This window comes from Giraffa tippelskirchi, chromosome 4, assembly GCF_054371585.1.
Source record: "Giraffa tippelskirchi isolate mGirTip1 chromosome 4, T2T-mGirTip1v1.2.pri, whole genome shotgun sequence".
In the NCBI taxonomy this organism is placed as follows: Eukaryota; Metazoa; Chordata; class Mammalia; order Artiodactyla; family Giraffidae; genus Giraffa; species Giraffa tippelskirchi.
The window spans coordinates 185,475,792-185,492,434 of record NC_137278.1 but is presented as its reverse complement, the minus strand read 5'-3'; the positions used below and the strand labels follow the sequence as shown (position 1 = coordinate 185,492,434).

Below are 16,643 nucleotides of genomic sequence, written 5' to 3'. Positions count from 1 at the left end.
TTTTTTTTAAATAGCTACAAAGACACGGCCTATTTTATTTGTAAAATCATCTCTCCATAAAAATCGTACACAGACATCTTATCATAGGAAAATATGCAAGGGCTACATTGCCACTTGTTGAAAAGGAACAAAGAAGATCACAAATGCCATGGGGCACCTGGGCCCATGTGCTGCAACTACTAAAGCCCATGCATCTTACACCCTGTGCTCCACAATAAGAGAAGCCACCACAATGAGAAGCCTGCAGATTGCAACTAGAGAGAGGAACCCCACTCGCTGCAACTAGAGAAAGTCCTTGCGTAGCAACGAAGACCCAGCGTAGCAAAAAAAAACAAAAAATCACCCTAAAATATAGTAGCTTAAATAGAAGCTTGTTTCTCTGACAACATATAACAGTCTGCTAAGTCTAGACAGGCATGAAGCTTTGCACCATGAAATCAGTCAGGGGTTCATATTCCTTTCATCTAGTTGCTTTGCCATCATTACATGTTGAAGTTGGGTCGACGGCACAGCCTTGTTCAAGCACACGGGAAAGAAAGTCAAGGGCGCTTCAGGTGGAGGTTGTACTCATTACCTCTGCTCATAGTTTCCTGGTGAGGATTTAGTCATGGAACTACCACTCACTGATAATATTTCTGTAATTCACTTAAAAATACTGCATTTCAGTATAGTTAGTGTGATGTTATATATATCTGCCAACAATGTAAGCTTTAATTCTGTAAAGGGTGAACTAATGCTTAAAAAAACACTCAATTCAATAGTCTTCTGCTAGCATTAAGTCAGAAAGGGACACACTCCAGAGCTTGCTGATAACACATTCTTCTATGATGAATACCTCCATAAGCCGTGCTAATTGGCATACTGACTGTAAAAATGGATTTGGTATTGGTGAAGCTGGTGATTTGTTAAATAGGATGTGAATGTTAGAGTGAAATTAAAGTTACTCAAGGTATGAGGATTATCTGTAATGGTTAGGAAACTTAGCTTTCATGAACAGTAACTTTGTTGTCTGATGCCCTTAGCAATGCCTCCTAAGCCATTCTCTGTTGAGCCAGGATTTCTGATTTCATCATAATAGCTCAAGGGCATAGAATCCTGCCCCTTAAATGTTTCTGTATCTGAAATCATTGTCCATTTGGCATGTAACTTTTGTCCTAAAAGGACAAAGAGAGCTAGATTTTCACCCAAGGTTATAGAACTGGTTATATTCACATTTCTTTGGTAGCTGCTACTCTCCACCCCAAAGAATCCACTGCTTGGATTGACCAGATATGCTTAGGTTAATGAACTGGCTGTAACGGAGCATAAAGGATGCTGGAGAAGCATGATCTCCACCTGAGCTGCCATGTGCCCAAGAAGTGGAAGAAAAAATTCATGTATACATTTGTGGTCTTTTTTTTTTAAAGATACCTGAGACTCTGCAATAGTATAAACCTTGACTAGGATAGGGACAGAAAAATGAGTGAGAATATAGATGAGTTTATAGATGGAGAGGCAGGAAAGTGAAGGATTTTACTCACCAGAGCCTCAAATTGCTGGGAAACAGGAAAGTATGTTTGTCTCTTTGTTTTACCTGCATTAATTAAGATATTGATTTGGCCAGTTTAGAAATGACAAATTGGGTAAAAGATTTCTTTCTCTTTTACAAGGAAGTCTGAGTTGTTAATCCATGGGGGTGAGTGGCGTTGAAGTCATGCTAGGAAGTCATCTGCAGGCTGGGGCCCTGTCATCCTTACGGTGTGGTCCTGGTAGGCATGATGAAGGCTGGCTCACCCCCACCACCATGTCTGTGTTCTAACCTAAGGATGGGGCACAGGAAGAGTGAAATGTTGTTGTTGTTCAGTCGCTAAGTTGTGTCGGATCCCATGAACTGCAGCACACCCGGCTTCCCTGTTGTTTACCATCTCCCTGAGTGCCAAAGCCTTTGACTGTGTGGATCACAATAACCTGTGGAAAATTCTGAAAGAGATGGGAATACCAGACCACCTGACCTGCCTCTTGAGAAACCTGTATGCAGATCAGGAAGCAGCAGTTAGAACTGAACATGGAACAATAGACTGGTTCCAAATAGGAAAAGGAGTATGTCAAGGCTGTATATTGTCACCCTACTTATTTAACTTCTATGCAGAGTACATCATGAGAAACGCTGGGCTGGAAGAAACACAAGTTGGAATCAAGATTGCCAGGAGAAATATCAATAACCTCAGATATGCAGATGACACCACCCTTATGGCAGAAAGTGAAGAAGAACTAAAGAGCCTCTTGATGAAAGTGAAAGAGGAGAGTGGAAACGTTGGCTTAAAGCTCAACATTCAGAAAACTAAGATCATGACATCTGGTCCCATCACTTCATGGGAAATAGATGGAGAAACAGTGGAAACAGTGTCAGACTTTATTTTTTTGGTCTACAAAATCACTGCTGATGGTGATTGCAGCCATGAAATTAAAAGACGCTTACTCCTTGGAAGGAAGGTTATGGCCAACCTAGATAGCATATTAAAAAGCAGAGACATTACTTTGCCAACAAAAGTCCGTCTAGTCAAGGCTATGGTTTTTCCAGTAGTTATGTATGGATGTGAGAGTTGGACAGTGAAGAAGGCTGAGCGCCAAAGAATTGATGCTTTTGAACTGTGGTGTTGGAGAAGACTCTTGAGAGTCCCTTGGACTGCAAGGAGATCCAACCAGTCCATCCTAAAGGAGATCAGTCCTGGGTGTTCATTGGAAGGACCGATGTTGAAGCTGAAACTCCAATACTTTGGCCACCTCATGCGAAGAGTTGACTCATTGGAAAAGACCCTAATTCTGGGAAGGATTGCGGGCAGGAGGAGAAGGGGACGACAGAGGATGAGATGGTTGGATGGCATCACTAACTTGATGGACATGGGTTTGGGTAAACTCTGAGAGTTGGTGATGGACAGGGAGTGATGCAATTCATGGGGTCACAAAGAGTCGGAAACGACTGAGCGACTGAACTGAATTGAGTTTGCTCAAACTCATGTCCATTAAGTCAGTGATACCATCCAACCATCTCATCTTCTGTCGCCCCCTTCTCCTTTTGCTCTCAGTCTTTCCCAGCATCGGGTCTTTTCCAGTGAGTCAACTCTTGGCATCTGGTGGACAAAATATTGGAACTTCAGCTTCAGCATCAGTCCTTCCAATGAATATTCAGGGTTGATATCCTTTAGGATTGACTGGTTTGATCTCCTTGAGTCTTCTCCAGCACCACAATTTGAAAGCATCAATTCTTTGGCACTCTACCTTTTTTGTGGTCCAACTCTCACATCCGTATATGACTACTGGAAAAACCATACCTTTGACTATATGGACCTTTGTTGGCAAAGTGATGTCTCTCCTTTTTACTACACTGTGTATGTTGGTCAGAGCTTTTCTTCTAAGGAGCAAAGAGTGAAATAAGGGAGGGCAAGCAGCTTCCTTGGGAGTTTGTGATTGCCTTCTGCTCACAGCTCATTGGTCAGAACTTAGTCACATAGCCAAACTGAGTTGTCTGTGGTGCTGGGAGGTTATATGCCCAGCAGATCCACGTGGTGGGAGTGAGGAGGGAGGAGGCTTAGTAGGTTCTGCAAAAATAAAACCAAAATAACTCAGTCAAATTCACTAGAAAAAATAATTTACCAAGATATATAAAGACTGTAAAGTAGATAAGGGCAACTAATGAAAGGGAAGAGGAAGGAGAAAAAAAGAATGAGTAAGATTAGTAGTCAAAACAGGAAAGGAAGAGGTGGGTTGCCTTTTTTTGGTTTGTTTGTTTTTATTTTGACTTCAAGCTGAGGCAGTTTATCCAAACTACTGATATGCTGTTTTTTTTAAACACAAGCTCAAGGCTGTCTTTTTTTTTTTTTTGGCCATGCCCCTAGGCTTGTCAGGTCCTTGTTCCCCAACCAGGGATCGAATCCAAACCTGGGGTGGCAGTGAAAGTGAAGAGTCCTAACCACGGGATTGCCAGGGAATTTCCCACTTTTTAAATATGTATGTCACATATTAAATATTATGTTTAGATTCTTCCCTACCTTCTTAGAGATTTGATCGATAAAGTGCTAACTGGTATTGTTACTTGTACGTTATAATAACTAATCCATCAAATTCAGTTTCAATAACTGAGACTTTTGGATGTTGAAAAAAAGTTATTTGGAACGTTGTAAATCAATAATACTTCAATAAATAAGTTTTTAAAAAGTTATTTGGTTAGCAAGTTATATATAAATTACATGAAAGGTCAAAACTATGGTGTTTGTATTATTTACTTTTCATATTTTGCCTATCCTTTCATTGCTAGTTTACAGGAAAAGCATTTTACTAAATTAAAAATAAGAAACTATTCAAAAATACCAGACATGTATATGATCTCCTTATGGTGGAAAATTACCACCCAAAAAGCAGTTACATCTTTAAATGGTCCTACTGACGACAGAAACGTTAACTCAAAAACTTTAATTGTGGGCTTCTCTGGTAGCTCAGAAGGTCAAGAATCTGCCTGCAATGCAGGAGACCTGGGTTTGATCCCTGGGTTGAGAAGATTCGCTGGAGAAGGGAAAGGCTATCCCCTCCAGTATTCTGGTCTGGAGAATTCAATGGACTGTATAGTCCATGGGATCGCAAAGAGTCAGACACGACTGAGTGACTTTCAGTCACTTTCCATCTGCCAACGCAGGAGATAACAGGTTCGATCCCGGATATGGGATGAGTCCATATGCCTGGGAGCAACTAAGCCCATGAGCCACAACTATTGAGCCTGTGCTCTAGAGCCCACGTGTTGCAATAGGAGAAGCCATGCAATGAGAAACCTGAGCACTGCAAATGGAAAAAAGCCTGTGCAGCAAGAACACGCAGCACAACCATAAGTAAATAAATAAAATCATTTTTTTTAAAAAAAACACCCTTATAATCCTCAAGAAGATGATGATAATGATAGTAACTAACATGTACTCTTTTGAGCCCCTCATAGATACTCAATTTTTGATCTTCACAACAACCCTCAGGGAAGTACTCATATAAACCTCCTTTTACAGGCCAGAAAATGAGTAAGTTGCCCAAGGTCACAAGTAATAACTGGAAGAAACACAATTTGAACCCAGGCAATTTGGTCGCAAAGCTCATGCTTTTAGCACCATGCCACACAGCTTCTCCAGTTTCATGAGATAAGGGATGCTACAAAGCTTTAGAAACTAGAAAGTGCTATAGTAAATGTAAGATACTTCTATAAAAGGAAAAACTGTAATCATTATTTGGTTGTATTTTGGCGGATGACAATCTACAAATTGGAGAAGCTTTCATCAGATTTTGAGTTCTTTTCAGCTTTAGCGTGTTAGTCATTCAGTTGTGTCTGATGCAGCCCGTCAGGCTCCTCTTTGCATGGGATTCTCCAGGCAAGAATACTGGAGTGGGTAGCCATTCCCTTCTCCAGGGAATCTTCCTGACCCAGCGATCAAACCCGCATCTCCTGCATTGGCAGGCAGATTCTTTACATCTGAGCCACCAGGGAAGATCTAATCATTCCATCTTCCAGTAAGATATTGTCTCTTTTCACACATACTTTCTTTAGATGTCAAGTCAATCGGAGAGTGAGGTCATTACATTGTTATTGATTCTGCTCACCATGGCATTGTTAACAAGAATGAGGAACCTTGAATAAAGACGCAAAACCTGCTCTGGCTGTGTATTTTAGAGAATTTTTCAGAAATATATTACGTGTGATGTAGTAGGAATCTTAGCCTGACTCTAAGCTGGGTGTGCTGCTGAGGTTCAAGCTTGTCTGTGCATGTCTGGGAACTGCTCAGGTAGGGCTGAAAGAAGCCTGCTGACCTGGGGGCTGAGACTGCTTCCTCGAACAGGACTCATGTTCATGGAAGAGAATTAGACATAGAAGCCCTAGAAGAAAGACTTAGTCATTGGATGGGGAGTAATAAATACAGCTTGGAGTAGCTGTTACTCAACTCTGTCGCCAATCTAGGTTCATGAAAGCATGTCTGGGTTCCTAAGAGAGACAGATCTCTGAGTAAAAACATAAAGAACCGTTTCATTGAAAACCATGTGGGCCAAGCAGTCTACTCCAGGGTTCCCCTAAAAGAGGTCAACGCAGTGATCTCCATTTCTTCAGGGTACACTGTGGCTTTGGCTGTTTTGCTTATATTACAGGTCCAGGTAGTAAAACCGTTTACCTCAGACTGGGACTTGAACCTACGTGCTGGGACTCAAACCCAGCCAAAAGCCTAGTTTGAGACTCGAATCCACGTGACCAGGACTCGAACCCAGTCAAAACCCTGCCTGTGACTTGAACCCATGTGGCTGGGACTCAAACCCAGCCAAGACTCATGGTCTTCCAACTGAGATCATAGACCTGGTTTTAGGACCTAATGAAGTTCAGGTTCTTGATGTCTCATCGCAGAAAGAATTCAGTGAGAGACAAAGTGTTGGGTAAGAGCTGGATTTTTTCAGAGAGAAACACACTCTGCAGATAGAGTGTGGGCCATCTCAGAGGGTGAGTGCGGTGTGGGGAAGTGCTTAGTTTTTGTGGGCTGGCTTAATTTCATAGGCTAATGAGTAGGATGATTATTTGAACTATTTGGGGGAAGGGGTGGAGATTTCCAGGAATTGGTCCACCACCCACTTTTTGGTTTTTTAACAGTGCCTTGGAACTGCCCTGGCACCTCTTGGTATGTCATTTAGCTTGCTGATTGAAGATCAAGGTCTAGTCCAAGTTGACTTGTCTGCCATCTTGGACCTATTTGGTTCTAATCAGTTTATGTTGTACCCTCGGGCTATGTCATTCTTTCAAAAGTTGTGCCCTGCTCCCTTCGCTCTTGTTTCAATAGGAATCTGCATTTCCTGAAGGAGCAGAACCAGGGAGGGAGCCATTGGGCGAGCAGGGTGTGAGCGGAGGAGAGATTCCCCTATCCCAGGGGCTCCCAGAAAACTGGGGGTGAGCTGCCTATCTTAGAAGGCTTGGTAGGTGGACGTGCCAGTGTAATTCAAGTTATCATTAATTTGACCCCATTAGTACTGTGGTTGATGAGTTTGAATACTGCTACTGCTAAGTCACCTCAGTCGTGTCCGACTCTGTGCGACCCCATAGATGGCAGCCCACCAGGCTCCGCTGTCCCTGGGATTCTCCAGGCAAGAACACTGGAGTGGGTTACCATTTCCTTCTCCAATGCATGAAAGTGAAAAATGAAAGTGAAGTCGCTCAGTCGTGTCCAACTCTTAGCCACCCCATGGACTGCAGCCTACCAGGCTCCTCCATCCATGGGATTTTCCAGGCAAGAGTACTGGAGTGGGGTGCCATTGCCTTCTCCGTTGAATACTATTCCTAATCAAATAACTCTTATGTGTTATTGGGTAATGTAATTACAGGTAGAATCACAGTCTCCAGGCAGAAAGGTGGGAAATACACAGCAGTGATTCTCAGTCTATGAAGGACAGTGTTTTACTTTCCAGGGGACTGATGCTTTTGAAAAATTACCAGATTAAGAAGATAAAAAATAAACTGACGACATAATAAAAAATAAAAGCCTCTTTTTGATGATTAGGTTTGGCAGATATAGAGTTACTCTGCCAAGTTGTTACAGAAGTTCCCTGGGACTTCCCTGGTGGTCCAGTGGCTAAGACTCGGCACTCCTGATGTTCAACCCCTGGTGAGGGAACTAGATCCCATATGCTACAACTAAAGATCCCATGTGCCCCAGCTAAGACCCGATGCAGCCAAATAAATAAATAAACATAAATAAATACTTAGAAAAATTTTCCTGAAGCTAATTTCCTGTAGCTAGCTGCAGGCTGGTAAGGACCAGGGAGTGTATGGGCACTGGTCTGCAGATCATGGTGCTTTCATTTCATCCAGCCTCTTACCTGAAGCCACCTGAAAAAATTCTATCACCCAGAGGACTGCCTCTGGCCAAACACTTCATGAAGGCCTCAGTGACATTGTGACCTCGTTCTAAGGAGATGCTTGCAGACTAATTAATCTGCAATTAAACCAAAAGAGAGAAAGAAACAGAGACAGAGGGACACAGAGTGCACACATGTGGCAAAATATTTGTGATTGATGAATGTTGGCAGATGTATGGGCTTCCCTGGTGGCTCAGATGGTAAAGAATCTGCCTGCAATGCAGGAGACCCAAGTTTGATCCCTGGGTCAGGAAGATCCCCTGGAGAAGGAAATGGTGACCCACTCTAGTATTCTTGGCTGGAGAATCCCATGGACAGAGGAGCCTGGTGGGCTAAGAGCTGGACACGACTGAGCAACTAACACACACACACACACAGGCAGGCAGGTGTACAAGTGTTTATTATTATCCAATTCTTTCAATTTTTCAAAAAATTTGTGATTAAAAAAAAAACCCACTCCGGTGATGGGAAACAGACTTGTTTTCTTTTTTCCAGAAAGCCAGTTCTAAGATAGCTTGTTTTTGTCTTCAAGTATAAACACTGCAGTCAGAGCATTCACTTGTGGGTTTGATACCTGCCATTTCCACGTATCTAATTGCCATGCACCTTTTCTTCCTTTCACATTTTTCTCCATATCACCTGTAACATTAGATAACCTTACAACATAACTTTAATCATATCACACCTTTAAAAATATTTTTTCTAAATACATATATATATATATATATACATACACACACTGTCATCTTTCAAAGTCAACCTTTTTATTCAAGGTTTTCTGTGATCTCATCTTGAAGTCTTTTTCACTTTTGTCGCTTCATTTTCTCATGGTTAACAGTCACAAATTAAATTTTTATGCTTTTCCAATGTCTCAGTCCTAGAATTCCCCCTCACACAGATTTCTAGTCTATTCAACCTTCAATATCTGGCTCCATCGTAAAAGTAGTGTATGTTACATACACAACTGTTCAAATCCTACATTCTTCATGATGTTTTCCTTCAGTAAGTCGGCCAAACTCAGCCAAAATCTCTAGGGCTTAATACAGTGCTTGGCACATACACTTAATACACGTTTTTCAGTTAAACTGTGATAGTTTTTAATTGACAACACAGGAGGATGAAAATACTTTCCCAGTCTATCTCAAAGAGTGGCTTTGAGGTTGAAATGTTTGTGGTTAGCATTTTGCCTTGTGTGAGCGTTGTGAAGGCATCTGTGAGCCATAATGCCCCATGCTATTATTTATTATTTTTATTTTTGCTTTCTCTTGAGGCAACATATGGAACATATAAAGCTGTCCAAAGACCTAAGGCTGTAGACATAATGCTGGGGTATTCATGATGTGTGAAGATTTCCCAAGATGTGTTTGAGCGCAGAGCCTGTTTCAAGGCAATCAGTTCTCTGATTCTTCCTTCTCTTACACCTAGAATTGATCTGCCTGAAAATGTGCCTTGGGGTCAGGTGTAAGGTGGGCTCCTTTCCAGCTTCCCTTATCCCAAGTGACCCTTCTCTACTTTACAAAAGAAAGGCATAACTCTGTCTCACCCATCTTCCTAACCTACCTAGCAGGGTATGCAAAATCCTCCAGGACACCAGAAAAAATAACAATTGAGTGGTGAATGAGAATGAGTAACACAACTTTTTACAAGTCAGCTGGTGTTCAGTTACTTGCTTTCAACAAAGTTGAAAGAGAACCTAGTCAGAGTTGTCAACAGATAGACCATTAAAAGTATTTTTTCCTTGTTAGATCTTTCTGTGATTTTTGGGGGGACATATAATTTGGAGAGAGTTCAAAGAATTGAATTGCACTGCTCTGACAAAACTCCATTCATTCTCATGTACTTATTCATGTGAACAAGTTTTTTCAGTGCTTACATCCAAGGAATTAAAAGCTTGTAACTGAATGGAAGCATCTCATTTTCATTCTAGAAATACTCATCCACTGATAAATAATCTAGCTTTTAAAAAAGTATTCAATTCCATCTCTGTAAGATGCATTGCCAACAAAATTCCAACTTTTGGGTTTAATATCTATTTGTAAATATTTGAAATGTATTTGTTTTGATCAGTTGAAGTAAGTCTTAAGAGTGTTATGATCTCAGGAGATTTAGAAACAACCCTTGAATTTCAATTTCGATACACATTTTTGTGTATATAAGATGTATATAGGAAATATATAAGATGATCAATAAAACAGTTCAAATATAAAATATTAGGATAAGATTCTGGAGGAGATGTAAAATGTAAATGAGCTCCAGAGGATAAAGGATGAAAATTGCCCAAGTGTAAATGAGACTGTATTTTAAAAGATATTGGTGGGTATTAAATCCGTATGGAATTTAGGATTCACTGGTTGACTACATTTTAAAAAGTGTGACAGCCGTAAAATATGAGGCTGGGGGAAAATGTGGATGTCACTTTAAACATGTGGATGTACGAAGATGTACAAAATCGTTTCAGAGGGCTCAGTAGCTAAGAAGGTTTAAGATCTTGCATACAGATGTTTGCTCTCAGACTGTGATTTAACCAGTCCTCGGGGTATTCGAATGCGGGTTAGATAAAAACTTGTGGCTCTGCGTCGCGCGTATGGATTCAGTACCTAGCACTGTATTATTTCTTTTTATCCATTTTCTCGCCTCTCCACTTAGACTGTCAGCTCTCAGGAGCCCAGGGACTTGTTCGATTCTTGGCTCAGCGCCCGTGCGCCGGGGACGCTCCCCAAACACCCCCGGAATGAATCACTCGATCGTGAGCCCTCGGGGCGGGGGCTGTTAGAGTCCCCGCCTGGCGCTCGGCTTTTCGTTCCGCGTGCCCCGCCCGCCGCGCGGCCGGGGAAGGCGTGGGCAGGCCCCGCGGAAACTCTGAGTCCCGGCGGGTCGGGGGCCCAGAGGGGGCGCGGCCGGGGGCGAGGGCGCGGAGCCCGCGGCCGAGGGGAGGCGCCACCGCGTGCCGCCGCGCAGGCGCGCAGCCGTCTCCGCGTGAGTGCGCGCAGTGGCGCGGCTGTCCCCGCGCGGGTTCCGTAGCGCGTGTGCAGGCTGACGCAGCTCGCGGGCCCTCCTCCCGCTCTGCCGCGGCGTCGCCCGAGTTTGGGGCGTTTGGGAGGGGGGCGAAGGAGCGAGAGTCGAGAGAGGGAGGCGGCGGCGGCGGGGAGGCGGAGGAGCCGGAGGAGGAGGAGGAGGAGCAGGCCGCCATGGCCGCCGCTCTCACCGACATGGCCGACCTGGAGGAGCTCTCCCGCCTGAGCCCTCTGCCCCCCGGCAGTCCCGGGCCGGCGGCGCGGGGCCGGGCTGAGCCCCCCGAGGAGGAGGAGGAGGAAGAAGAGGAGGAGGAGGCGGAGGCCGAGGCGGTGGCGGCGCTGCTGCTGAACGGCGGTGGGGGCGGCGGCGGAGTGGGGGGCGGCGAGGCGGAGACGATGTCGGAGCCGAGCCCCGAGAGCGCCAGCCAGGCCGGGGAGGACGACGACGAGGAGGACGACGACGACGAGGAGGAGGACGAGAGCAGCAGCGGCGGGGGCGAGGAAGAGAGCAGCGCCGAGAGCTTGGTGGGCAGCAGCAGCGGTGGGAGCAGCAGCGACGAGACGCGCTCGCTGAGCCCCGGCGCCGCCAGCAGCAGCAGCGGGGATGGGGACGGCAAGGAGGGCCTGGAGGAGCCCAAGGGACCGCGGGGCAGCCAGGGCGGCGGCGGGGGCGGCAGCAGCAGCAGCAGCGTCGTCTCCAGCGGCGGCGACGAGGGCTACGGGACCGGGGGAGGCGGAAGCAGCGCGACCTCCGGGGGCCGGCGAGGCAGCTTGGAGATGTCGTCGGATGGGGAACCCCTGAGCCGCATGGACTCGGAGGACAGGTCAGTGCCCCGAAGCGTTCCCCCGCTTCCCTTCCTCCTCTGGCGCTCCTGGGCCCCTCTGAGGGGGACTTTTCTGCTGGGAGTCCCCCCTGTTCCCCGAATCCTCAGCCCCTCCCTCCTACCCCCCCCCTCCCGGCTCTCGACTCGGAAACCTCTCCCGGCCGCCGCGCCCCTCTCGCTGCGGATAGCGGCTTCCAACTCTTCAAAACCCTTTTCCCCCCAACTCTCCTTTCCCCGCCCTCTTTCCCCCTCGGCTCTGCACTCCGTTCGGACCGAAGGACGGCTCCAACTCGGAAACCATCCCCAAAATAGGCCCAGAACCTCCGGCGGAGCCGAAGAGGGCCTTGATGTACACACCTCGGTACACAAGGTTAGCTTCCCCGGGCGGTGTTGGCGAAGACTTGTCACAACTGTAACTGACAAGTGTTTTCCAACATGGCTGGTCTCGCCTGGATGTAAGAGAACTTCCTTGTTCAGGGAGGGGGACCCCAACCATCACTTTCTTTTACTTCAAAAAGAAAAAGATTATTTGCTGTTTGACTAGCGCTTCCATAGTTCCTCATGTGTGGTCATTAACCTGGTCTGCAGAATGATTTTAATAACTTATCTTTATTTGGTTGGTGGTCAAACTGGGGAGAAAGTTCTCAAACTGTACACATCGTTGTGTAAGAGAATAATGAGTTGGTGTCGTTTAAGGTAACTTTACCGAGCCGAAGAGAGTTGGAATGGTAACAATGCAGTCTTAAGGTACAACGTGTTAGTATTCGTTTTAAAATCTGTGTACGTTAATGGTTCAACGTGAGTCGTGATTTCAGATGATAATATCTAAAGTCATGTTTTGCCGAGATTTCTGAAGGGATTAGTAGTAGTTTTCTAAAGCTTTTTAGAAAGAATGTGGAGACTGACAAAAATGCGCTTCATTTTCTGGGGGCATTAGGATACTCATTGTTACGGTATGTTTCAGATGTTATTGTCATTACTTTTCATCTCCGGAAGATTTCATATTTTTAACTAATTGGTTGTTAATGTATTTTATTTTGACAGAATAGAACCACGTCATGCGTATTATACTGCATCTAAAGTATATTAGCAATTATTTTGACCGTCTGCTAATGTTTGGATGAGCAGTAGAATTTTAACAATCGATATTGGCTTGGATTTGAAAGTTTAAGTATTCTAAAGTTCTAGGAATTCGATTGTTAACTGATAAAAATGAACACATTGGCTTATATTTAGTATTATGAGGAATTCACAGCCCTCAATATTTTGAAAATACAGCATCAAATTCTATTTGACATTTATTTTAGTATCTAAGGAAGTAACCTTGAATGGGGTAAAATAGACTGCAAACCTAGAAAAAAATTGTCCTGAACTATGTAGGCAGGATAGCAAGGAGAATGTCTTAAGAAAATTAAAAATTGATGTGAACTGCCTAACGAAGCATGTGTTATTTGTTGTTTTACTGTATACGCCTTAACTGGTGCCAGTAGATATTTAAAAGTTGACATTAGTTCATACAATCAGCGTCTTCCACAGTTGTTCCGTTTACCTAGCATATACACAAAAACACACATACTTGCCTAGTAGCACTGCAGGATTTAAATGTGCCAGTCATTTCATTTTCACAATTCTGGTGCAAGACTTAAACAGAGAAGAAGCAAGTTGAGTGTCTTACTCAAAACAGTAACTATGGAATGGAAGTGGTGGAGCTGGATCTGAACAAAGGTTCTCAAGTCCCCTGCTAGTTCCACTTCACCAGAGTTAGAATTATTCTCTTTAAATAAGCTACAAGCAGTACGTGCCAGGTTTTTGGTTTTTTCGTTTTTTAAATTTAATGTCTATCTACTATGTCATTTTAGGAGACTGTGAGTAGTTGGTCCAGTAATACTTCAGTAAGTGGAGTTTTGACGTCATTTTTATTAGATACTCACTTGAATATGTAATTCTTACCTCATTTCAGAGTAAGGAGTAAGATACTGGTGCCACAAGTCCAAATAAGGTTAAAATTTGATAATAAGGCATACTTGCTTTTCTGGATGCTTAAATATTAGAGACTACAACATACTATAATCTTTTTACCATTACAGGGTAATGAATTTATCACTTGTATGAAAAAACCTTACAATACTAGTGAAACTGGTTGTGATCTTGATAATCTTAACTTTGAAATGCCCCCCCCCTTTGCCTTTCAGTTTCTTTTTTTTGAGAGTTATTTTAAGTTTGCAAAGGATTCATAATTCTTATAAACTGCCATGCAGATTACATCAATCTGTGGATTTTATAGATTGATTTCATGGTTAGGAAGTCTTTATATTTGTAACTGATGGAAGGACATCGTGGTTTTAAAGTGCTTTTTAAAAACATGAGGCATTCCTGTTGCAAAGATTTTATTATCATTAGAATTTACTCTTTTTGTTAGAATGTGTATTGAGCTTTCACTCTGAAATAAGATTATACTTTTGAGTTTATGTAACATTCTTTAGAACTTGTTGAAATATCTTAAATATTTTTAACTTTAAGTGCTTCTTTTGAAGAAAGAACTAACTGTAAAGATTTGGATATAAAGCTTGTGATCCAAGGAGTCAGTTTACAACACATATTTGAAGTGTTGTGAAAGCGATTAATTTATAAAATGATTAAGTCACACGGTACCAAAAACATTGTTTTCCCCAGGAGAAAGTTATTCAAAACCAGTGTTAAGTGTACTGATGTTTATTTTGGTAAGATTAGGAAACCTTAAAGTTGATATATAGTTTACTCTTACTTCGGTTATAAAGATAATGGAATTTTTTTTTTTTTTTTTGATAATGGAATTTTCTTTGGAGAGAATATTTAGCTGTGTGAGGCCACTAAAAACTAGCTTTTATTTTACTTTGAATCTAAGCTTGAGTACTTTTTAAAAAGTTAACCACCTTTTAAGTTAATTTCAGAGCCTAAGTTGACTTTTAAATAGAATTTTAGAACTTAAAATGCCTCTGAAATTTTTTTTAGTGTAAAAGTTAGTTTTAACTATTGAATCAGATTATACATGAAAATATGTTTAGTTGCTTGTCTGTATAAGTAAATTGATAATAACAGCCTATAATTTGTGGTTATTTGTTTCTTTTTTGTATTATGGTTTTTCCTCCCCAGCTAGAATATAAGGTATGACTTACTTTGAAAAAGCCACTTTTATCAGCCTTTCTAGGTAAATTGAGATGTCAAGTGATGGGTACATTTGTAAGGATAGAGTGATAGGAAAGGGCATTTAGTATGAAGCTTAATGATCAGCATAGACTACGGGCCCTTTGTGTTTTGAGAATTAACATTTGGATTCCCAGCCTTATGGGTTGCGAACTTTGAGGTATAATTAAGATCATTTTGACACTGGGAAAACAGGGTTTTGTTGCCCACTTGCCCAGTAGTATGATTGGGAAGATTTTTTTCTAGTATGGAGGCTAAACTTTTAAATTGGATTAATACTAGAAGGCGTCATGCTGAGGTTATCAAGATCTATTAAGGCTCTGTATGGTTGAGGCAGTCAAATACTGATAAAAGTGTTTTGCTCATACTTCATGATGGAACTGCTTTTCACTGTTTACCTTTCAACTCTGAAGCAGCTGCTCATAGTCTCTCTGGAACCACTTTTAAGCTACCTTTTAGTTTTGACTAAATTTAGAGAAGAGCTGCTAACAAGTCTCAGTTTTCATTGATTACCTATTGTAGTTCTCAGCTAAGGAAGGCATGGCTCTGTGCTAAAAAGTAAACAACAATAAAACTACAGCTTTCAGGATTGAACTTATATGGAAAGATTCAAAGGAACCATTTTACTTTTAAGAAAACTGAGGCTATTTCATTGGGTCAGTTAGGAAATCTTGTGTGTATGCTAGTTTGTTACCAAGCTTAGGTATTTACCATGTGCAGGAAGGACTCCACTGGATATGGTGAGAGATAGACAAAATGCTTCCCTCCTATCCATCTTGCATATTGCTCTGAAACTTTTAATTAGCACAAACTTTGATGCCAAACAAAGTTAGCGATTTCACACCTTGACTATTGCATTAGCTATTTATTGTTGTCTAACAAATATGCTCCAGATTTAGCAACTTAAAGAAACAAACATTTATTATCACATGTGGTTTATAAAAGTCAAGAACGGAGTCACTGAGCTGGGTGGTTCTGGCTCAGTCTCCTATTGCAGTGAAAGTGTTGGCTAGCACTACAGTCATCTGAAGGCCTGACTGGGGCTGGAAACCATCTAACTTATATAGCTTTTGACAAGAGGCCTCAGTTACTCACCAAGTCGGTATCTCTATAAGTCTACTTGTGTGTTCTTAGGACCTAGCAATTAGTTTCCTCAGAGCAAGACTTCTGAGAGAAAGAGAGCCAAGGATTTTATGACCTAAATGTACCTGCTCACATTTTCTTCATATATCTTCACTTAGCAGATAACATTTTCCCCAGTTTTCTTTTTAATCATACTATGATACAAAATAATTGCTTCAAATTTTTGTTGATGGAGACAGCCTTTCAAAACCCATCAAAATACCATGACAAATTCTTTCCAGGTCTTTTTAAACTTGATACTAATTTCTTCTTCCTTTTAATTAAAAGGAAATGTGGTCTTCCTTTTAATTAAAAGGAAATGTGGTATTGCTTTTAGTACCATATTTGTATTTCTTTGCTTTTTCCTCCCAGTTTGTGGCTCTGTTCTATATAGATGGAAGGATGTAGAATATTGCAACATGAAGAGCCTGTAATCAAGAGTCAAAGGATAAGATTCAAATCTTAGTATTGCTAACATCTTTGACTCTTAATTCCTTAACTGTAAGACCAGGTTAGGTGTTCCCATGAAGGTGTTTATTAAGGTTACATGAATTTCTATTAAGGAACCCTGTTGACTGATCTGAAGAAGACCTCTTAT

General features: G+C 42.3%; 1 protein-coding gene across 4 annotated transcripts in view; it reads left to right on the top strand.

Moving 5' to 3' along the window:
• The first annotated feature begins 11,065 nt into the window (after positions 1-11,065).
• Positions 11,066-16,643, top strand: part of AEBP2 (AE binding protein 2) — a 62,074-nt gene continuing 56,496 nt past the window's right edge. For all 4 annotated transcript variants that reach the window (XM_081592270.1, XM_081592267.1, XM_081592268.1 and 1 more), the window contains exon 1: positions 11,066-11,740. In XM_081592270.1, the coding sequence (XP_081448396.1) occupies positions 11,091-11,740 (650 nt within the window). In that variant the 5' untranslated portion in view covers positions 11,066-11,090. The remainder of the gene's footprint in view (positions 11,741-16,643) is intronic.